This window comes from Lepisma saccharinum, chromosome 1 (genome assembly GCF_977018435.1).
Source record: "Lepisma saccharinum chromosome 1, izLepSacc3.1, whole genome shotgun sequence".
Lineage (NCBI taxonomy): Eukaryota > Metazoa > Arthropoda > Insecta > Zygentoma > Lepismatidae > Lepisma > Lepisma saccharinum.
In genome coordinates, this window is record NC_139229.1 from 182,863,156 (window position 1) to 182,887,189 (window position 24,034).

Genomic DNA, 24,034 nt, shown 5'->3' on the forward strand with positions numbered 1-24,034 from the left:
CTCTTCCACTTTAAAAATTATATGAATTAGATCATTATTACATGAGTGAGTATTTTCATATCAGGCATTTTTTTTTTCATAAAACAACAAAATAACAGTTTCTTGACCATGTGCATTAATTGCAAAGTTTAGGACAGCAGCACAATTATTTTCCAGCTACAAAAAGTGGTTATGCGAACCTTTAAGAAGAACATAGCACAATTTTGTTTGTATGTTGGTTTCTTGGCTGTCCTGTTTATGTTAAGAAATGCTAGTATTTGATTATGACGTGCAACAGTGTTTATCCCCTCCACAGTACCCTGAAGATACCACCACACAGACACAGGAAACAGAAGATTGTGTCCTGGATTGTCCAAAGACAACTGAGAAAACATGTGCTCTGTCTACTTGCTGTGGACCTTCCAAACAAGTAAGTTGTATTCTTTATAGGTGACCATTGATAGTTGATTCATACATACTGTGTGGAATTGGATATCAGTTGATTCATACATACTGTATGGAATTGGGTCTCTTGATCACTGCTGTAGTTTTAGTTTAGTGCTATTTTGATACCAAATAGTGAAAATGTTAAGATATTGGAGACGTATGTGAACAAAAGAAATAGGCATATTAAAAAATACAAACATGTAATATTTTTTTGGAGTAAGATTAATGATGATGATGATGAAAGATTGTCATATTAGTTTCTGGGACCCATAACAAATTCTGACTGTTTTACTTGAGGATTTTCTAAACTTTCAGCCAATGTATGATTAAGTTTTGTCTCTTTTACTGGTGGTTGTTTACAAGATGCTATAATTCAAAGAGTGTGCATGAGAAGTACATTTGACACTTACGCTCATTGTCAGATAAGTTGCAAGGTTTTCCAGTCATAGGGTTGATAATGAATAGGTATTCTACCTGGAAATAATTCATTTTGGTTTTTTGATTCATCATTCCTTCATTCTGAATAAATTTTACTAATTTAACTTTTGATATTGCCTCCTTTTGGAATGTTTTTTTAATCATTTTGAAAAGCCACAAAATTTATTTTAATAATATGTTCAAAGTTTCACTAATTGTAAACAGAGTCCCCACTACACACACACAAATGGTTCTTCGTATACTTACATAGGTTCCTAAGAGAAAACTTTCTTGTTATGCCAAGATGCTGGAGTTACCAATATGATAACAACACCACATTTTGTCAGAAAACATGTGAAAGTTTAGTGAATTCATATGTGAAATACTTGATTAAAATTTTGTCCATTGCATTGACACTTTGCACTTGCATCACCATTTTCATTAACTTTGATGATTACTCATTAAGAGATGGCAAAAACACCAACTACAAGAGATAGGTAACATGTGAGAAATGAAAAACAACTATGCATTTTAGAATCATTTGTTTTTAAATGTATATACGTATATTCTTACTTTTGTACTTATTCTTTCAAGTAACCTTTTCAAATTTTGCTTTTATTTGGAGAACTGCAGTTTACATATGATGGCAAACTTAAAATGCATTGCTTTGTCCTTATGCAATATTCTCTTGTATGGGAAACCTAAATTCTTACTATGATAAGGTTCTTTATTTCTCATCACCTTTTGTTTTAAGTTAGGTTTGGTTTTTTACATGTAAAATGTATGCACACATTTCAAACAGTTAACAATGGCACCTACTTCTAGCAACAGATCGTTCGAGTATAAAAAGATACTCTCATACTTGCACAGGAATTGTGAGTGAATAAAATTGCAAATGCCATTGGTGGGGAATACCTTGTTGGCAACAATTCACAAACATCACATTTGTGCCCACAGACCAACTGAGGAAGAGCAAGGAACAGAGAAGTTCCCACGCAAGATAATATTTGCTGGAAGAAGTGCATTGAAGACTAGCCAAGAGTGGTGTAGATCAGTGATGGTGTCAGAAAAAATGAGTGGGGAGGCATAGGGGAATATTTTCTAAGGGGAGGGGCCAGTCACATTTTACATGCCATAGTTTGCTGGTATGGCTGCAAGGGGAGGGAACAGATGGATCAGGCCATCCCCTCCCCTCTGGTGCCATGATTCCTGCATTGCCATATTTTCCCTCTGGACTACTACTTCAAAGGCCTGTAAGTTTGTGCAGTCTTTATGTGTATTTTTGCCACTTTAAATCTATTTTTGGCCTGTTAGGCTAAATGCAACAATTGGATTAAATTTGTCATGACACTTGCATCAGGACTCAGAACTTAGAGCTCTGCCAGTCCTCTATTTACATGTGTCTGGGGTTATCATCATGGTGAGGTACCTGTATGCAATTTTAGTTGTAACTTTTAGGCAGAGCTCTTGTCAGATTAGTAAATTTTTATCGCATTTCAATATCTCATTCTTTTCATTTTGTGACCCTTTTCAAAGCAATTTTGTCCAATAGACAATAGCAAGCAGCCTTCTCTTAAATCTAGGTGTGGCTTTGGCACCGCAGGTAACTGGACAGTCTTCAGGCTGATTAATTGATTTGGTTTATTTTACTTTGCTTTTCTGCCACTTTTGGTTAATCGTAAAGATGAGGATGAGTGATGATATGATGAGATCGATGAAGGAACACTCACAAAGGACACCCATGCTCTGGCTGGGATTCAAATCCGGGACCTTTGGTGTCGTAGCATGCTGTGCTAACCACCCCACCACGTAGGTCGGCAGTCTTCAGTCTGAGATAGTAACTTAAACTATTCCTTGAGCTGGTGATTTGAGCATTATGTTTCTAAGATGTCATCAATTATTTTATTCAGTTACAGCACCTGCACATGCAAGAGAATGTACTCTGAGAACATACATCCTTTTTTCTGCTTAATTTTTGCCTTTTGTTCATGCACTTCTGTCCACAGCATTTACTTTTGAATATTTGTTACATATTACATCCACCATTTCTGAAGTGATATACTATTTTTAAACTTATTTACTTGTGTGAGTTATCATTTAAAAGTTACAATATAGAGCCCATTGGTGTCTTTTGTAACAGGAAATGAAAAGTACAGATGTTGACTGAAGATTCCTGCTGGGGGTAAGATAGTTGCAAAATTCATTGCTTACATAGTGTGGCCATTTACTCTTTTTAATACGATGCAGAATTTGGTAAAAATAACGAATGCATGTTGGTACTTAAAACAGATTATAGCTAGAAAGTTTGAAGGTTTTTGTGAGTGTGTGTGCAACTTTGAAGTGAGTGTCATAGATACTTCAAAGGAATGTGGATGGGACATAAAGAGTATCTGTGAATTTGTTTTTTCTTGGGTGTAAATCGTTTTGTATGTTGTAAACTAAGATTTAGGTGCTAATTCCATGAACCAAGTCTGAGCAACTGCTCACCCCCTCACTCCCCCCTCCCCCCCAGCCAAAGCAAAGCATAATTTGAATTAGATTATCAGCCAGCAGACATTACTGTATGTACCCCATTGTAAAACATAAAATCAGTCCCCAAATAAAAATTCGTTATTAAAGTATAATAAGGAGAAATAACTCAAACAAAGATAAAAATAATATAAAAATTAAAGATAAATAGTAAGGATGTAATTACTTAAAACAGGAAGTGTTTGTTTCCTAGTAAATAACTTTGTACCGTCAACACAAGGCTGAAAAATTCCACAAATCTTATTAAGACCCTTAGTTTCCTTTGGATAAGGTTGTAATGGTAGAAGTGTGTCATATTATCATCTTACCTGAAGTAATCAAGTTTTTAAACATTAACACCTTGGACCTGGAGAAAGGGTGCCAAATCAAGTATTAAAATTATGCATAAAGGCTTTTAAAATAGATTGTGATTCTTCACAGTACGAATGTGTTAATCAGAAATTTGTTTCTACTGAAGTTGTGTCCTTGAATCACAGTTGGTTACTCATCTGCAATGCGGGAGGCCGAGGTTCATTTCCAGGGTGTATTATTATCTCTGTTGGGGAACGTACCTGGATAAAGTGGCTCTGGCACTCACCGAGCCTCTAATCAGGGGTACACTGGGCCTATAGATGGTTAGAGCATGGTGCTGATCACATCTCTTACTATGACTGACTGAGATCAAAAATATGTGGAATCCTACATCCACACCCCATGTACATCTTGTGGCATCCAGATAAAATCAACAGATGCAGCAGTAACTTCCCAGTCTTTTCAGAGCAAAGCTGAGACTCGAGAACATTTTTTCACAGTGATGGCAAAGTTGTACAAGAATGAAACATTTGTTTCTTCATAGATCATTGTGAAAACAGACTTGTAGGTCAATAAAACACAAGTCTGGCTCTACTTCAACTCTTTCAAAACTATGAAAATTGAATAAAGAGGAGCCATTTCATTATCTTTCACACTGATTCGTTGTTGCCTTGTAATGAAGGGAGCCCAAGTTTCAAGTTTGTTACCTGGTGGAAGCATGTAGTGGTTCAGATCCAACTTTAAACTGCAGGTCCTGTCCCGTAAAGTGAACTTGAAACAAAACTCAAACTCTTTCACTGATTTTACCCAGTAATGAAAACTAACAGGACAATTAAAAATCCTCTTACAAGATCCACTTATACTTTCCCTGTCTTACACAAACAAGCCCATTGTAATTTCATGGGTCATTCCATGCCAAATTAACCGATAAAAATTATTTTTGAACCTTTAGGATTCAGATTTTTTTGTTCATACATTTGTACCTATCAAGAGCACAAAAACTGCCAAATTTCAATTTTTTTTAGTTTTTTTGTTTTTGATTTATTTACTTTCAAAGAAGCAAAAATTCCAAAATTTGATGACAGTTCAAAATCTTTTAACAGCTGTAGATCAAAAACCAATTGACATAGAGCTCTCAAATTGGTGTAATTCTCTTCTGCTTTTAACAAGCTTTAATTTGAAATGCAACATGTCTGTGGTATTTGAATTTTGTAATTTTTGAGAAACCCGAAAAAAGTTTTTTTGAAAGTCTCAAAAACACAAATTTTAATTTGTTTGAAAAAAATATGTTTTGGAGACATCAATGGACTATTTGTGTGCCAAATTTCATACTGGGATAGCAATGGGTTCCTATAAGATGTTCTTTTTTTTTTTTGTATTGTAATGTGTGCAAAATTTGCTAAATTTGTTGACTTCCATGTTAAAACCATAACTTAAGTTGAGTGGTTGATGTTGAAGTCTTCGTATTAGTGTATTTTATAATGGACTACAAATAACATGAAAATCTGTAATATTTATAACTTTTAATATCTGGAAATCGAATTGAAAAATATATATTTGTGTTTACATTTTAGAATAGAATACAAATACAAGGTCTTAATATCGAAAAATATACATACGTAATATTCATAATACACTAAACAACCAATTTTATCAACCACAGACCACACATTAGTTTAATAACAATTAATTTCAATTAATTCACATTAAAAGCATCGCTTTGAGAGTATAAAACACAGCTATTTCACTGAGCATTTCACAAAAGACAACTGACTGAAGATTGCAGTAAACAATTTGTGATTCAATTAGATATACAAAGTCTAGCAGTGATAGATCAGTTGCTCTCGCATCTCTAATCGGAGAACTTATTGTCTTGTTGAAGGCACATTTCATAAGCGACAATCTTTTTCATGTGCTTGTCACCCTCCGCTACGATAAGCTGGCAGATTGGAAGGAGCTACTCCCAGCATCCTTTTCGACAACGTGAAGGGCTTTAGGCAGAGACTGCCACCGAAGGAAAACAGACGATTTCTACTTCTACCTCCCCACCGTCAATCCACTGTCTGCTGCAAACGTTGCAATATTAATGTCACAAATTTTTATGAAACGATACAAACTATTCATTTGTATGTGTGTGTGTGTGTGTTTGCACGTATGCAGAATACGAGAACGATGCATTAAAGATTACCCACTATCATTTGCTTCCCAAGTTGCAAGGTCACCACATATCACTAAACAATCATGAAATACAGCTAGTTAAACCTCTTGAGACTTGTTCCTTTTCTGTTATGACTCGTAAAACTGACTGGAATACTTCACATATCTTATCTCTCATCAATCATTATGTTGTGTTAAGAGGCATGATATAAATAGTTTATTCTTCAAATACCTGTAATGGGGATCTCAGACCAAAACAACAAGTGACAGGTGACAAGCAACAGCAACGATTCACACCAAAGTGACAAACAACAAGCGACACGGGTCCCTTTAGTCTATAAAGAAGCACTTTACTGAAAAAGGACCCAGTACGAGCAACATGAAAAGAACAAGCGAACTGTGTCACTTGTTGCATGTCACTGTCACTGTTGTGCCCTCCCAAGCTTTGTTTACAGAATGGTCGAAGGCCGACATTAACCCATGTCATACATTTAATAAAGATTTTTCTTTCATAGCAATCCGTTATCACTTCATTGGCGCAGATATTGGTGGAGCCAAGCAACAATGTCGTCTACGAAGGTTTCCTTATCTCAGTACAAACCCAGGTCCTACAAAATACACCTCATTGTTGATGTACTTATGGATCAGGATCTCAATCAATTGTGGCAGCCACTTTTCCCACTGTCGGAAATTTTGTTTTCCCATTGCCCCTAAACGTTTTTGTGACAAGTGAAATCGGCGTTTCATCACAGGTACGTCTCAAATACGAATACGGTTACACATCACCCACCCATATGACTATTCAAAGCCCTTTACAATGCGATTTAAAGTAACACTCAACCAAAACAATTCCCCGGATCTCACTCGCTGAGGACTCACTTCGACCTGCAACCCTTCTCCGAGATTCAGGTCAACCAATACACATATATATTTTTTTAAGCTTTGACTTGCAGCAAAACAATTGTACCAGATACTCTTCATTTCAACAGGTTTTTCACAATCTAACATCTGTAATACATTTCTGTGTACTGCATACGATGCAACGTGCTTCAAGTAAGGAACTATATTTTTTTGCTCAAGTCTCGCCAACTTGCCGTTCGAAGGCACGTTGCCATCCCTCATTCATTATCTGAATCCAAATCAGTTTCCTACAGTTTATTATGTTTAGGTATCATGCTCATTTTAATGGTTATTTATTATACATTATTATATTCTGCAAGAATCCTCGCATTGTGACAGTTTGAAATTCCTTCCCTTGTATCTTAATCTATTGAATTTCATTCCCTTGTTTTTCTTTTTTCCGAGTGCAGACAGTGAAAGTATGAACGCTGTAAGTTTGCAATGCTGTTACGACGTCACTGTCAAGTTAGGTTGCAGCTGAGTGTAGATATTACGTAGCTGCCTTCTGGGAGGAGACGAGATACAGTATAAAATATTTCGTAAATATCATATTTTACCTTCGTTTTAAAAGTTGTTTGAACAAAAATGGTAATTGAGAGTCGTTTTAAGGGGAGTTTGCATTTATCATTTTGCCTCCCCCCCCCCTTCCCGAGTTCTTTACTGGATTTCATTTGAAAAATGTGATTTTCTAAAATTTTAGGAGCTGCAGAATCATTAGCTCCCCCCTCCCCAAACCCTGTATATGCCAGTGGGGCACCAAATATTTGTACTGCTGCTGGTTTGTTGATTCAATTATTGCTTTATACACACAGCCATAGATAGTGAAAATATGCAAAATTCACTTCCTGCGACAAGTCAGAAATGCACATTTTACATTATTTATTTCTCTGTAGTATCGGGCTATTTACAATGCATTACTGTGTAGTATATTTAGTACAATTATCAATTATTACAGAACAGGGAATATATAATACAGTAGTATTTCTAATAGAACAACATGAGTATCATTAAAATGCTGCACCTGCAGGAAGAAATCATACGGGCCAAGTCCCGTAAATAGGCTCGGTGGGGAATAAATTCGAAGCAAAATTCATGCAATTTAACCATTGCAGGGCTCGATTTATAGCACAGCCCGTTTACCTGTTGAAGAAACACTTTTTGGGCTGTTGGTAAAATGATCTATTCACCTAATGAACCGCGGCATCATCTCCTGAAAATTTATTAAAATATTCAAACAACCCTCGTATAGTAGTATGCAAACACTAAGGACAATATTTTTAAAACTGATGTTATTAATCAACACCAAAAATATTGATTGTGTGTGGTAATGCAGCAGCCTACTTTCGTGGTGGAGTGGTTAGCACAGCATGCTACGATGTCTGGCATCACGGGTTCGAATTCCAAGCTGGACATGAGTGTTCTTTGTGCCTGTCCCTTATCACATAAGAAAAGAGACGCTAAATAAGAAAACTGAAATCAAATCAAATCATAATGCAGCTACAGTACAATCCTTCACAATCATCTTATGAAGACGTCAAACACTGATAATTGGGAGCGAAGCGAGCATGAAAATTTGCATACCTACTTGTTTGCAAACTTACAAGATATTAATTCAATTTAATTTGGCGTCAATACTTTCAGTGATATTTACTTTTTCCCAACTTATTCTCCATTTGTTCATGGGTGCCAACAACGAAAAGGGTGCATCATTAAGAAATGGGTGTGGTACAATATCAAGTAAATGGTAAGACAATCAAAAGGTCCAATAACTTTTTCGTATATAATATTATCCCCAAGTGCAAACCGCGAAAATTGTATAGGTTTTCCTTAGAGGTCACTTCCAGCACACTATGCCTCCTTCCTTCAATTCACCCTAGTACAGTGGGATACATGAGTATTACCGTGCAAATTGTCCATCGCCATGTTCATACACTTTATTTGACCCAATAAGAGCTTCAAGAATTAAAACAAAACAAAACAAGCTGTTGACAACTGCACCAGCATACATAAAAATCCATCACTTAAAAACACACAGGATGTAAGAGAAAAATTAATGAAAATAGTCATGGACAATTTGCATGGTAATACTCATAGATCCCATTGTACATCCTTTCCAGCATTGCGAGCAAAGCGAACAAGAACATTTTTAGGGTGTTTATTTATTACGAAACTAACAATAATACAATTTAATAAGGAGTAAATATTTTCACAAGGTGCCGTAACCTTTACTCCTTCAAAGTTTTTTTTTTCTTTTTTGCTCCCTCAGCACCCACTTTGCCTCTGGGCTTGTGGCACCCCTTTGCCTTCCCCCGTTGCTAATGTTGTGTCCAACCATCATTCATCCTCATTATCCTAAAGTGGCAGGAAAGTAGATTCTATATTTTACTTCACTACATTTTCATGTTCCGATGTCAAGTTTTAGGAAGAAGGAACAAAGGCAGATGGTTATGACCAGGGAGCGGATTTATATGTAAATACATATTTATGTATGAAGCTGAAATCAGTTATATTTTGTATTATCTTTGCGCATCATGGCATGTAGACTCGAAAGATTCAGTTTTTATTTTCCATATTTGTACATATAGGTACAATTGTACAATTAGCTTTTGGCAAATATTTTAGATATTATTTCCATATTTCAGAACATTTTTCAACATATACTCCATATTCGCGCAACACATGTCTCCGTGTGACCGAAACAGTTGGTTGAATCTCTTGCGAATAACTGACCAAGTCCGAAGCAACATTAAACAAACGAAAGTTTAGGACCTTTTCTATACCCTCCAATTGCGTTATTTACAAGTTTTTTGTCATTCGAACAATACTGTGTGTTTTCTCAAATTTTAGACCTCCCAACCGTTTGCTTTTGCTATTGTAAAAAGAGAAACTTGAAATTCCTGTTTATTTACAATTGTTGTCAACAATAGAGAATGAGGGCTCAAGCATAGACTCTTGGTTGTTACAAACGTTATTTGGAGGAGAGTCCCAAGTCGAGCAACCCATTGCTAGCCCCACTGTTGCTACTAGTTGCGTGCCCGACACCAGCACCAGAAGCAATGATTTTGTGGCAAACTTGCAGGATTCGCTTCTGTTCTCTTCAAGACAGTCAAGATAATAGTTACAATGCCGAGATTGTATGTTATGTAGCTCGTGTAGTGTCTTATATTATTAAAAGGTCTTTTTTTTTCAATTTTAAGTCCTAATTTTGGTGAAAATAACTAAATATGTATTTACATATTTTTACTACATATAAATCCGTTCCCTGGTTACAGGGGCAGTGCCAGAAATTTTCTACCGGGTGGGCAGGTATAAATGTAAGACCATATGTATATACGTACATATAACAGGGTGGCTCAAAAAGTTATCTAACACCTTCGGTACAAGGCCACTGGAAATGGTGATGACCAACCATTATCAGGCCAAGGGGGAACCACATTGACGCCACCCACGTGGTCGGCGGCCATCTTGATATCTGCCATCTTGAAATCAACTTCAGAATTTTAAATGGGAAGGGGGTAATATGATATATCAAATCAGGCTAGAATTTCATGAGAAATGCAATGGTGAAGGTTCTTTCGACGTACCTTTAACCAGTAAAAAGTTATATCTGAATTCTTGTATCAATTTGCTCCTTTTCGAGGAGTTAGAAAAATGCCTTAAAATTTGTTTAGCGCATCGGTAACGCATCGAGATAAAAATGACGTCTAGAGAGAGAAGTTTGCATGCCATTGCACACGATTTTAATCGGATACATCCACGAAGAGCTGCGCATTATGAATGGTTGTCGCGAACAATTTACAGTGTGACGCTTCCATTGAATTAAAAGTCATTCACAGTGACAAGGCTAATGTTTATGTTCATAAGGAAGTTCATAAACAGAATATGCGACCCTTGTCATCTGATAACTAACTTTGAACAGAAACTGCTTCACAACGTTCCCATAGTGTTCCTGTGTTCCTCCCTATTGAAAAAAAAAAAACTCTGTAAAGAGTACCTTCTTCCATAAGCAAGGATGAAAGAAAGTGTTTATTTAACAAATCCAAGTAGCCCTAAGCATTTAAGGTTCCGTTGATGGAAAATTGACTAACCAATCGTGTTCCACACAGCACGCCACACCATTAACTTACCAGCACTAACCATTCAGCTTTGATCTGTCGAAAATGGGTTACCAGATAAAAAGCATCCAATATTCTGTTGATGAACTTCCTTATGAACATAAACATTAGCCTTGTCACTGTGAAGGACTTTTCATTTAATGGAAACGTCACACTGTAATTGTTTGCAACAACCATTCATAATGCGCAGCTCTTCGTGGATGTATCCGATTAAAATCGTGTGCAATGGCATGCGAACTTCTCTCTCTGGACGTCACTTTGATCTCGATGCGTTACTGATGCGCTAAACATATTTTAAGGCATTTTTCTAACACCTCAAAAAGGACCAAATTGGTACAAGAATTCAGTCATAACTTTTTAGTGGTTAAAGATACATAAAAAAACCTTCACCATTGCATTTCTCGTAAAATTCTAGCCCCTCCCCATTTAAAATTCTGAAGTTGAATTCAAGATGGCGGACATCAAGATGGCCACCAACCGTGTGGGTGGCGTCAATGTGGTTCCCCCTTAGCCTGGCAACGATTGGTCATCACCATTTCCACGTTGCGTGCTGCAGTGGCCTTGTACCGAGAGTGTTAAGAGACTTTTTGAGCCACCCTGTATATTTACGACATACATGTATATACATGCCCTTCTCTATTACACTCTTGATTTTCCTCCACTTCTTTTCATCTTTTGTTTTTTACTCTTTAATGCCTTCTTATATCCTTCTTTCTCAGCTTGTTACTTTTTTCTCCCTTTCATTCGTCCCATTCTTCAAATCTTTCTCTTAACTGGCGCACACACTCACTCACACACACACAATCAATTTACATGTGTGTGTCTCTCTGTGTGTGTTTGTATTTGGTGTATTTCCTCTTTCTTTACTAATCTATTCTCGCATCTTGTTGCACTTCCTTTTGTTTTGTCTCCGATGGAAACAGTTATTTCAAGGAAGTGTTTGTGTATGCGCAGCCATAAATCCTAATCACATTCTTTCATTCATGTCAATGTAGTGAAATAAATGTGAATTGGTTGCATCACATTTTGTCCTTCAAGTGCAAAAAATACAATGCACACACTCACTCGATTTTATGTATTTGTAGACAGTGATAGAAAGTGTGATTGATGGTATACAATGGTGAAGAATTAAATTATTTTTTCGTAATTTAAATGCATGTTCCTGATCATAGTATTTTCATCATATGAGTTTTTGACTGAAACTTGGGGGATTTGACTGAAACAAGGTTATTACAGCTGACAACTGTGTGTGAATGTTTGCAGTAACGGAGATCGAGTGCCAAAACTTGGGAGCAAGGACAAGGTTTTTAGCATTAAGAGGCCATAGTGCAAGTGCAACAAGTGGCACAATGTATACCGCGTTTGGTAGAACCTGTCCCGCTTCCCGCGCTAGGGAGCGCTCGACAGTTTCGGTGCCAATGAGAAACGAGGAAAAAAATCGTCTGCTGCACGTGAGGAGCGAATGGAAGCCAGAAGAGAGGCGCTTACGTAGACGCTGTTGCGACGTTGCGTATTTTAATTGGCTGCCTGGGTTTGACTTTCCCCAGCACCGAGAAAAGCCAGGGAGCATCTAGCGCGGGAAGCGGGACAGGTTCTACCAAACGCGGTATAGCGAGGGGAACTTCCCCCCTCGCTCCGCCTAATCACAGGCACTGAATATTTGGATTAAAATTAATGTCTTATTGGGAATGTGAACACGCACACACGGAAAAACCAATTCTTTGTTCACTCTGCATGAAGTATCCCCAGACTTATGAAACGCCATTTTGACAAAATATCACCCAAAAGCAATCATCAAGTAACATTGAAAAATCTGTTAAGATTTGAAGATGTCAACCTCTATCCTGTTCAGTATACCCTGTAAACTATCTTGCAGGCAAACGAGCCTCTGGCGCCTGGAACCACAGTCAAAATAATTATTTTTGGTGGTTTGTACTTTCAGTGTGTGCGTGTATTTGCTTTTGCCCTTCCTCACTTTCATCTCATCACCATTGAACCTCATCGCCGCCATTAGTCAAAATTAGGAGAAAAGTGACTTAACATAGAACAAATCAGTCGAGTCAACACCAACTTACTCTTCCAAAAATGAAGTTTCATTAGTTCATACCACTTCGAAAGTTGAGGTGGTAGTTTCCATTTCACAGTGTTTCATTGTTGGATCAAAGCGGCCAACTCCGTGAACAATGAAGTTGTTTTCCGAAAGTCTCAAATATTGTTTCTGGCAAAACATCCTCTTTAATGAACGCATATTATGTGGTGATAAAAAGACACGAATCGTGTGAATTCTTTCTGTACATATTTTTTTCTCCAATGGTATAACGCTGTCGCCTCATAATAAAGAGATTCTGAGTTCTACTGACCCCTCCCCTGATGGAAGCACGATGCACACTACTTCAGACTCCATATTAAACTGTAGGTTTAGTCCCGATTAGCCTATCTGAGCATAAAAGTGGACTTAAAAACAACAGCAATTTCTTATGGATACTTCGTGACACACCTTTTTTTTCTTTACTTCATCTGCATCTACAGATTCTGTTGACCTTTTTTTTCTGAACCTCTGATGCTTGTAAAGTTTAAACCATTCTCATTGTGATTGATTGGTTCTCTGATGCCCAAGAAAGAAAGATTTCCTTCCCACACCTTCTTTTAATTCTACGTAAGATAATCACAAGAAAAATCGCATGATTATGTAACTGAGGCAAAACGTATAATAGGATTGCCATCAATTATCAATTCAACAATTCTATAGCTTTTCCAAACCCACATAACTGTTACATCACAATTTATACACCTCGGTATTTTAGTGATTATTTTGATTGCTTCTTATTAGTATTTATTAGTAGAACAAATACAAAGTTGTTACTTTGTATACCATGTACATATTTGAAGATGAAAAAATTTTAATGAATTAAAGAAAGAGACACTTCTGCAATTTCAATGTAGACCTAATTCAAAAGTAGAAATATTTTATTGCGTTGCTGGAGGAAGCAAAGCTAAGATGAGGGTTTTATTTATTTATTTAGAGATTTTCTTTAGCCATACGCAGGCTGGGATTTACACATGTGAAGGCCCGGAGCTTACAACATGAAGACCCCACCTCAATCCCCTCTACACAGTTTCAGTTATAATGTTTCGCCAAGTTAGATGAGGTTCTTAGTTATACGTATTTCTATCTTTTTTCATCACATCCGAAGTACCTATTTTTTTTTCATTATGTGGTACTTTTCAAAGCAATTTTATCCCAGTGAAGACCCGGAGCTGCTGTCCTCTAATTTCCCCTAAATTCTGATCTAATATTGATCATAATAATAATAACAATAACAACCCATGGCGCGACAGCCCTCGAAGAGCCTTGGCCTGTCTCCCTCCCACAATACTACCATACCCTGCATAATTTTGTGCCTCCTAAGCCTACTATCTGCTTCTAATCATAGAAGTATTCAGTTGATCAGTTTTTTGTTTCAAGAGCTCTAGTAATTCCTTTTGCTTTCTAATGACAAAGTCAGCTTTCTTTATGGTATCATGAATAAATTGATTGATTGAGTTGATGTTTTAAGTGCACTTCATGCACAGTAAGGCTAATCGGGACTGGATCTACATTCCAATCCGAACCACTATGTGCCTCCGCTGGGAATCAAACCTGGGACCCCTTGATTACAAGGTGTTGACGCTACCACTCCATCATCGCGTAGGCCCTGGATGACTATTAAAGAACATTTCTAGTATAGATAATATTCAGGAGCAAAATATACATGTAATGAACACCAGAATACAGTTATTTATTGAAGCATTCACATATCCCCAAGTATATGTACTTAGTGAATTTGATTGGGTGGGCAATCGGGTGGGCACAGGTTTTTTTGGGTGGGTGCTTGCCCACCCGTGCCCACCCCTGTCGCCGTCCCTGCCTGGTTATAACACTCACCACCACCCCACTTAGCGAATAATCCAGAGTAAAATCCAGTTTATACCATACAACCTCCTAATGATACAGAAAAATGACAGCTTAAATTATTATCTTCATACGAATTTTATACCATGGTGCTAAATATTGCCCTCCCCCAAAACTTCAAAGTTTGATCCCCCTTACTATGAAAATTCTTTGCCAATTTATGACCTAATATTGATATCCACATCTGGATATTTCACCCTCGAGAATCCCCCCCAATGTAATGCTCAATCTCTCCCGCTAGTAGAATTCCATTGCTAATCGAAGACTGAATGTTGACAGTCAAGAGTTTTATTGTGCCCCCCCCCACAAAAAAAAAAAGAAATAATGTTTATTCTCCCCACAAGAATTCACCTGACAATTAGGCTTAATAAGAACTGGCCTTTTACCTCGTATAATACTTATTACTCGTCCCGTAGCAGTATACGAAGTGTTACAACTTCTGTCCAATGCCGAAATTTTTATTCAGTCAAATTTCCATCACAAAAAAGGAAATGAAAAATCCCCCCAAAAATTTGGGTGGATGCAACCTGCGTCCCCAAACCTGCCCGTGAGCACCCCTGTTAATCATAGTAGGCTCATGTAAAGTGTTAAAAAATAAAACCATTTTGTTTAGGGCTGAGCTGGTACCACTTTGAACCAATACCGATGCCGATACTCTTACCGATTCCCACCGATACTGATACTTGAAAATTGCAATAATTAAAATTTGTTCAAATATTGATCATTATTGGTGTGTAATTTGTATGCATCAATTTTCCAAGAAATTTGCTTTAGAATATTCAAGGATTGCATCAGGATACTAAAATAGATGTTATGTAATCACAAAATATAGCTTTTCGTGCAAAATTGTTACAAAATAAAAACTAAGTTTGAATTTTGCATAATTGCCAGGATAAACTCCGCGAAAGTGGTGTGCGGCATTTTTGCGGACCCCGTGAAAAACTAAAATGCCGGAAAAGTATCGGCTGGTATCGGTAAATGAATTCCAACCAATACTTTCTGATACCGATATATCTGCATCGGTATCGGCTCAGCCCTAATTTTGTTGTTTGGAACAATACATGGTGGCAAGTGCAGACATATTAACCAGTATGCTACTATGCTACATTATGGATTGAATTTTAAAGTCTATTGCAGTTGTAATCACTTAAAAGTTATAAATTACAAATTATGGGCAGGCACACCCAAATTATGGTAATTAAAACAGAGATAGTTTTATATCTTAAGATTCTACTTGGACTAAAATAGTGCCTCTTTCTTTATCATGCACAGAGTATGGCAAATAATGTTATTTTGTCTTGAGTAAATGAGAAATGATGAGAAGATCATAACTATTGCACAGTGTAATAAATAAATTACACTTTCTTTTCTCTTGAAGAAAGTGAAATGATTTGACAGCAAATAAGAGCAAAGGAAGTTGACAAAGCAAAATTCTACCTGTTAACACTGCCAGAGGTATAGGACAGTCACTAACAAATAATGTGCCTGTAAATAATTATAGTTTTTTTGTGCATGATAAACTGCGTGTTACATAAACCTTTAACATTGTGTTATGCTTTGAAGTATTTCTCATTTCCATATTAATTAATCCAATTGAATGAAAAGAATTAAATTATTTTGCAGACAGTACAATCTATATTAGACCATTCTTGGTAAAGAAGCAGATGATATTTATGGTGTCAGTTGAGCTATATATCCACTTATACTTAAATAAATTTTGATATTAGCTTTGCGTTATTTATTCCTCTGTAGTAAAAGATCAACAGCTGATCATATTGATCAGGTTATGCCTGCAAATTCATAGAAAATTTTAAGATATGAAATTAAAATGTATTGATTAGCTGGTAGAAAATCCAAAATATGTAATTACAAATGTACTTGCAGTTCATGAGATTATGAAAATTTTCTGTTCATGCACTATGAGATATAAAAATTAAGCATATGTAAGATAACTTTTCTCCTGAATTTTCACATCTGCAATAGGTTAGTATTTGGTAGGCTACAGTCCACCATGTTGTTTCATGTCCTGGTAGTTCCTGAAGTATAAACGGTTTGTAATATTATGTTATATCTAGACCTCAGATTTCAGGTTTTTAACCTATTTTTCCTTTACAGGTATGTAAGAAATAATAAGTTATGTCAGCGTTTTGTTAAAAACGCATCAACTGAGGAAGTTTTATAGTGCCTAAAAAAACTATTTTTTTCTTGTTAGAATCTATTTTAGGTTTATGTGCCTAAATCAAGCCTTTTTTTAGGTTTTTATATATTTTTAAAGGTTTTAGTGATTTTTATGTCACACAGAGGCATTTGCTTTGTTTGGTCACGAAAAAATTCAATGACGAACGTGTTTGAAACATACTCTCTGTCGATTTCCCTTCCTCCAAGTGGATGGTGATTTTTCAAAGCTCTAAACAAAGAAAAATATTTGGTGCCACTGTTACCTTTACAATCCAAAGTGGTCTGATCTGTGTGGTCTTACTCACTTTCGCGTCACATTGGTGCTTTGTGGCATTCACACCTTGCAAACTAACATTTCAGCATTGAAGTTTGCACCACTGACTATGTTTTTGTTAAACTATTATTTTCAGCATATAAGATAATCCTTACAGGCAAAATTGCAGAGTTTGACTGTGGATAACATGAAAAAGATTGTTGCCTATTGATTGATTGAGTTGGTGTTTAAGTCCACTTTATGCACAGTAAGGCTAATTGGGACTGGACCTACAGTTTAAAGTGAGATCCGAACCAGCATGTGCCTCCACCAGGTATCGAACCTGGGACCCCTTGATTGCAAGGTGATGACGCTACCACTGCGCCGTCGGGGAGGCTACATTGTTGCTTAACTATACGGTGAAGAGTGGATTTCAATAGCAAATTTCCAATGGTAAGTTCTGCCATCACCGTAGGTAACACAACATTATGCACGATAGTGCGTATTTCAGGATATAGGTGTCCCATTTTCATTGCCGGTGACTATACCTAATCGGTATTTTTCAGGAATTTTGAACAATTTAAAATTTTTTTTAACCTACTTCAGGATTTTTCGAGCCTAACTTTAGATTTTTAGGATTTTTAGAACCTATTTTTGGATTTTTAGAGCCTATTTTAGGGACCTAAAGCACACTTTTTAGAACCTAAAAATCTTGAGGTCTAGTTATACCAGTTTGAACTTTATTGATAAGTTAAAGGAAAAAAAAAAGAAAAAGACAATTAGCCACCAGTTAAGATTTTTTTCCTATCTACATTATCATTCAACAGATATGATTTTGGAACCATATTTTTTGTTCAAGTGATGGTAGATCAGTATTAAGAAAATAATGTCCAGAACTGTGTAGTGGATTGTGTTTCGGATACCTCTGTACCATCTAACTACTACATGAGTGAATAGTTGCAGACAATGTTACATTAAAGATAATTATGAATAGTAAACATAGGGAGGTAGCAAGGGAGTGACCACAGGCTGCTCTGGTTTGGACAAATGATATCATCATCACTTCATGCCATGTTATTTTAAAATTGAAATACTGATCTGAAAAAGTTGTCTTATAATTATATATTTATAAATCGTATATCTTACATCCATCATGTTTTGCCCATTGAATTGCATCAGACAAAAAAAAATATTGTAATTTTGTTTTTCTCATTGCAGGGCAGAGATACTCCATCACCGGGTGACACACCATATCTATGCAGGCAACGCAATAGCAGTTCAAGCTTCACAAACCGCGTTCAAGAAATGTCGGAGATGGAACGAGGGCATCTCTTGGCAAATGGAAACTGCACCGGCACCCCTCCAGTGTCCAAAGAGTCGTGTGTTTGACAATGGATGAACAGCCCGGAGGCTTCATGATGCGAACATTTGCAGTTACCTGCTTGCGGGGAGGAATCATCTGGGCTTAAAATCAGCTAGCATCAGCCAAATGAAAAGTGCTCCCATCAGTGTGGAAAGGCAGCTGATTGATTATGCTGATCTAGTCAGGGCACACACATTTTGAACAATTGACCATTTATTATCAGTCATGCCTTTTAAAAAGAAAACAGGGACTCAGCGTTGTTATATTATGAGAGACTCCTGATATTTGATTCAGAACTACATAACTGGAGGGAACGTTGGAGACCAGTCTCCATTGTGACACTGATGTGACTGTTGAGTCTAAGAAGAGTAATGCCACAAACAGTGTTAGCTGTAGATAGCAGTTGAAACAATAAAAATATTTTATAGTAATATATTTCTCAGTTGACTGTTGGATATGATTGAACATATAGTATATTATGTAAAGGTTCAAATATTCACATCAGTGATAGCATAATAAAATAGTGTTTTCCATTTAATACAAAACACTACACGTGCACTATAAGGTCGTCTTCAAAAATCTGTTAAAATCTTACTGTGGTAAGTTTTTCACTTTTATCCATTAACTAGAATAGTTGAATGAAATTAAAAGAGTGATGTTTTCTATGTTTTATTACTTGTGATTTGTTTCTTTGTTGTGATAGCAAAAGCATAATAAAAGCCAAAAAATAAATCTTGCACATCTTTGGTAGGTAGTTGCTGTTGCACAGTGTAATAGTGATGCTACGATTGTGAAGTATAGTATAAAATAATAACTTCCAAGTCACGGCATTCGTGTATGTACATTTGTTTCAGACTTAAATTTATTTATTATTTTCCTCCAAGAACAATTAACACAAAAGCAGATGATGGTTGTGGATTTTGTATATGTGTGTGGTCTCCAATTTTATAGGAAGCATAGAGAACTGAATACTTACATTTTGATTGTTATTTAGTATTTTTTTTTCTACTACAGAATGTAGTATTGTTGGACATTCTACTGTGGAACTTGACAGAACCTGGGAGTGCGAAGTAGGCACAATTTGGTAACCATTACAAAGAATGATGATATGATGATTGACGACATGAGTGAAATTGTAGGACATTGCTTGCACTTTATAACTTTTACATGTTATCTATGAAAGTTTGTATAGGCAGAATTATATGGTGACCAAACAATTTTTTTTTTTTTGTAAAAGTATGAAATATGGCAACACTGGACTAATTTTAGTTCTGCTCTTGTCTGGGAGAACATGAGAAAAGCATTTTGAAAGGACAACAACATAGTGTTGACACAGGAAAGGCGTGTACTTAATAAATGTTTTTATTCAAGAAAATTATCAACAAATGTCTTTCTGATAATGTACATACAATTGTAATTAACTTATTTTAAAAGGTGAGTATCTGATACTCTTTATAAGTGGGCTTAGAAAATGTAAGTAACATAATATTAAACCCCACTTGTACTTCAAAATATGTAAAAAAAAAAAGAAAAGAAGGAAGCAGCAATAAAACATTTGAATGAAATTGTTTCATTTAATTTTTATTCTTGTCAAAATGAGGGAAAATATATATTGTTCTGTGAAGAGTATTGGAGTATATTTTTTAGCTATCTATCACCTTGTAACTTCATTTAAGGTTTATATTAGTACTTTGAGACATAGTCTAAAAGGGACAATCATTTTTTTTTAGATAACAAAAAGGAAGGTGCTGATGGCTATTCCAACAATGAACAATTTATTATTACTTCGATGTCTTGAGGGTGGTTGGTTAATTTCTAGACTGCAAGTGATAAGGTAGTAGCACCTTTATAACTTTAAAATTTGGTGATCAACATCAACACTTTCGTTGACTTTTTATAGACTTTTCTGATGTTAATTGTTAGTTTTCGACATCAGGCTAAGGTCCATCAATTATCCATAAATCTAAAAAGATTTATAAGAATTATTCGTAAAGTGTTAATACAAATTAAGTTTTCTCATGACACTTTTTTATTTGATTCATATCTGTGTCAATAGCCACCCTGAAATTCTTTTCATGTCTACAAGTGCTTACTCTACAAATATTGTTATATTAAACACTATAACTATGGAAAAAAATTGACCACCCTAGATTTACGGCAAGCAGTCACTTTGACCATCATGTATTTTAAATGAGAAAAATTAATATAATGAGTAAAAAAATTGGTAATCTCTGAAGGATTTATGTACTTTTTACATTTTTTTGTGCACACACACACGTTTACTTTCAGCACAGACTTGAAGCACAGAACCTTTGAAGTTTTAATTTTATTACATATATATGTGCCTGATATTGCCATTTCTTATTAGCATATCATTCCTATATTTTAGTATCAATATATGATATAATAATGTAAAGATTTTTTTTTGTCTTTGTCATTGTTTCCTTCTCTTAGTAGGATAGGAGTGTCATATTTCAATACTTTTTGGTGATATAACAATACACAATGGATTCTGTTAGTGTCACGTCACAGCAGACGACGTGCTTCGGAGAAATCTTCCTTGCAGCTCCTCTTCCAACTTCAAATGCAAGTTTTCTTTTCTATGGGAACCCCATTGTCCTAGGTGTAAAGAATGCGTGCATCGATGGCTGCTTTTATAATATCCAGAATATTATAAAAGATATGCATTGTCATCCATGGCAAGCAGCTTTAGCAGTGTATTTCCTTGACATTTGATCAAGGACGTCCACACCAAACTTTGTAAAATTGGATTGTCTGGTTTCTTCTTCCCTTCTTCCTCCTCTGCAACATTTCGATGAAGAGCTGATAATGATAACAATGCCATTTTTGATCCTGCATTCCATGGCAAACAGCCATTGTGACATTACATTCAGGCCTCCCCGATGGCACAGTGGTAAAGTTGTCATCTTGTAATCAAGGTATCCCAGGCACATTGCACACTGGTTCGAATCCCACTTTAAACTGTAGGTCCAGTCCCGATTAGCCTATCTATGCATAAAGTGGACTCAAAACAAGACATTACATTCATTGCGGATGACGACATTGGAGTTAAGCTTTTACTTGGGCTGTTTGGTTTGTTTGGGCACCTTCCTCTGAGCCCTGTTCATTGTGCTGAAGATTGTTGTATTCTTTTGTAACAGCTTTCTTGCTAGGATGATGGAGTAGATGAACCAGGTGCTCTCCTAGGGACATTCCTTCAGTAAATTTTCATCTTTTTCTAGGTAAGGAAAGACATTACAGGCATATTCTCTTGCAATATGAGTTGCAACCCAGAACTTGAGGTCGTACTTATCTGGTTGGTTTCCAAGATGACAATGTGCCTTGCTGGAGATCAGTCGTTCTTCTATGAGTTTCGCCAGGTCAGAAGTAGCTCTTGCAGTATTCTCTACCCCAACTTCACAATTCATATACCAGAGTAAACTTGTCCCATCTTCAGCAAAAATCTCAGGATCTCCAGAATTGGTATCTCGGGAAGGTGATCCCATAAAAAAATGTACTTCAGAGAATCTGCAAAATTATATATGGTACCCTGTTTGACCGAAGAGGGTTGGAGAATATACAACTTATCAGGGGCTACTGAGTTATTGGTAAGGTGAGTCCCTATTTTTGTGTCTGTCCAATTTCTTTAACATAAAACTGGGAGCCAAAATGGTCCTTTTTGTTGAGTTGAGTTTGTATTTTAAGTCCACTTTATGCACAGTAAGGTTAATTGGGACTGGACCTACAGTTTAAAGTGGGATCTGAACCACTATGTGCTTCCACCGGGAATCGAACCCAGGACCCCTTGATTACAAGGAGACAACGCTACCAGTGCACCATCGGGGAGGCCCTGATCATTTTTGTGACAATGACTATAGAATTTCTGCAACAATACACCTTCTCTGCTATTATAGAGCAACCACAAACAAAAGAACCTTTGACGAAAAGTCTCAATGCAACTTTCCCTTCTTCCCTTCAGCTTGGGCCATAAGGAAGCATGCTCCACTCTCCCCCTCCCCTCCATGTGAGTCTGCGCAGCCTTTTTTGCTTGTGCTTGTGGTTCCACTATACTATTACATTTTGGTGTCATGTTTGCCCCCCCCCCCTTTTTTTCAGGAAAACATGAATAATGGCCAGTTTTGTTTAAGTGTGTAACTGTTAAAAGAAAAATCAACTACTTTCTTACAGTAGCTAAAAATCTAGAATAATGTGTAACAACAGGTGTGAACAATGTGAGAAATTTATCTCTGCTCTTATTTGAATTTGAAAAAATGTTGGGGCTCCCTTGATAATATTTGGGGTGATGTTACAATTTAAACACTACTTGAAATGAGTACAAGTGGTAAAGTTCAAGAATTACCAAGTCTGATGGTTTATTGTGTAGCACTAAGTGAGATTGGCTGAGCAATTATACAACCTTGTGCAAATTAATTGAAACAAAGCATGTTTTCTACATTACTCGTAATCATGTACTCAAAACAAACATGAAAAGTCAGTTAGATCATTTATTTTGTTGGCTGATGCAATCATTACGTCAGGTTACTGTATTGCGTCAGATTTGAGAATGCTGTCCGATCGCCGTAGTGTTCATTGACTGATGCAATCATAACGTAAGCAGCTGCAGTATTGCATCAGATTTTAGAAACCTCACCAGATGTGATTCTACACAGGTCAAGATGGATGTGACACCTAGGAAATGCACGAAGATCGTAACTTTGCACGAACATACAGCTAAAACGTATAGAGAGATCGTGTCAGTGGTTGGTGTGAGTTTGGCAACTGTCAGTCGTGTCATCAAGTTGCAGGAGGAAACCTGATCGGTTTCTCCTAAACGTAAAGGAAAGTGTGGGCATAAGAAGAAAACAACCCCTAGAGATGATGCTTACTTGCTTCGACAAAGCAAAAAGGATCCCCGCAAAACGAGTGATGCACTGAAAATGGATTTGCAGGAGAAAGAATCAAAATTAGTTCCTCTACAGTTCGCAGACACCTTAATGCGGTCAGACGAAAAGCCAGAAGACCTGTCAAGAAACAGCTTTTAATGACAACAATGAAACAAAATCGGTATAAATGGGCGAAAAAGTATAAGAAATGGATGAAAGACCAGTGGCAAAAAGTCCTATTCACAGACAAAAGCCATTTCTTTGTACAGGGTCAGCGAAGTCAGCATGTTCGAAGGTCACAGGGAGAGAAGCTTCGTGATTGCCACATTGATCAGTCTGTCAAACACCCATAAAAGAAGATGTTTTGGGGATGTTTCAGTTATTATGGTGTTGGAAGCCTGCATCCAATAGAAGGAATGATGTGCTCGCAACAATATATTGAGCTTCTACGAAAGTGTGCTATTCCAGAGCTGAAAACGAGGTATCCTGATGGTACTGGGATATTGCAGCAGGACCTAGCCCCTTGTCACAAATCGAAAGTGGTGAAGAAATTCATGACAGAGCAGCAAA

General features: G+C 36.6%; 1 protein-coding gene across 4 annotated transcripts in view; it reads left to right on the plus strand.

The window, feature by feature from the left end:
• ZnT63C (solute carrier family 30 member 1) overlaps window positions 1–19,886 on the plus strand; it is a 139,798-nt gene extending 119,912 nt beyond the window's left edge. For 3 of the 4 annotated variants that reach the window (XM_083143911.1, XM_083143915.1, XM_083143919.1), the window contains 2 exons: window positions 278–409; window positions 18,437–19,886. In XM_083143911.1, coding sequence (XP_083000037.1) covers window positions 278–409; window positions 18,437–18,607 — 303 coding nt within the window. In that variant the 3' untranslated portion in view covers window positions 18,608–19,886. The remainder of the gene's footprint in view (window positions 1–277; window positions 410–18,436) is intronic. The other variant, XM_083143923.1, reaches the window with a different exon arrangement.
• The last annotated feature ends 4,148 nt before the right edge of the window (window positions 19,887–24,034 follow it).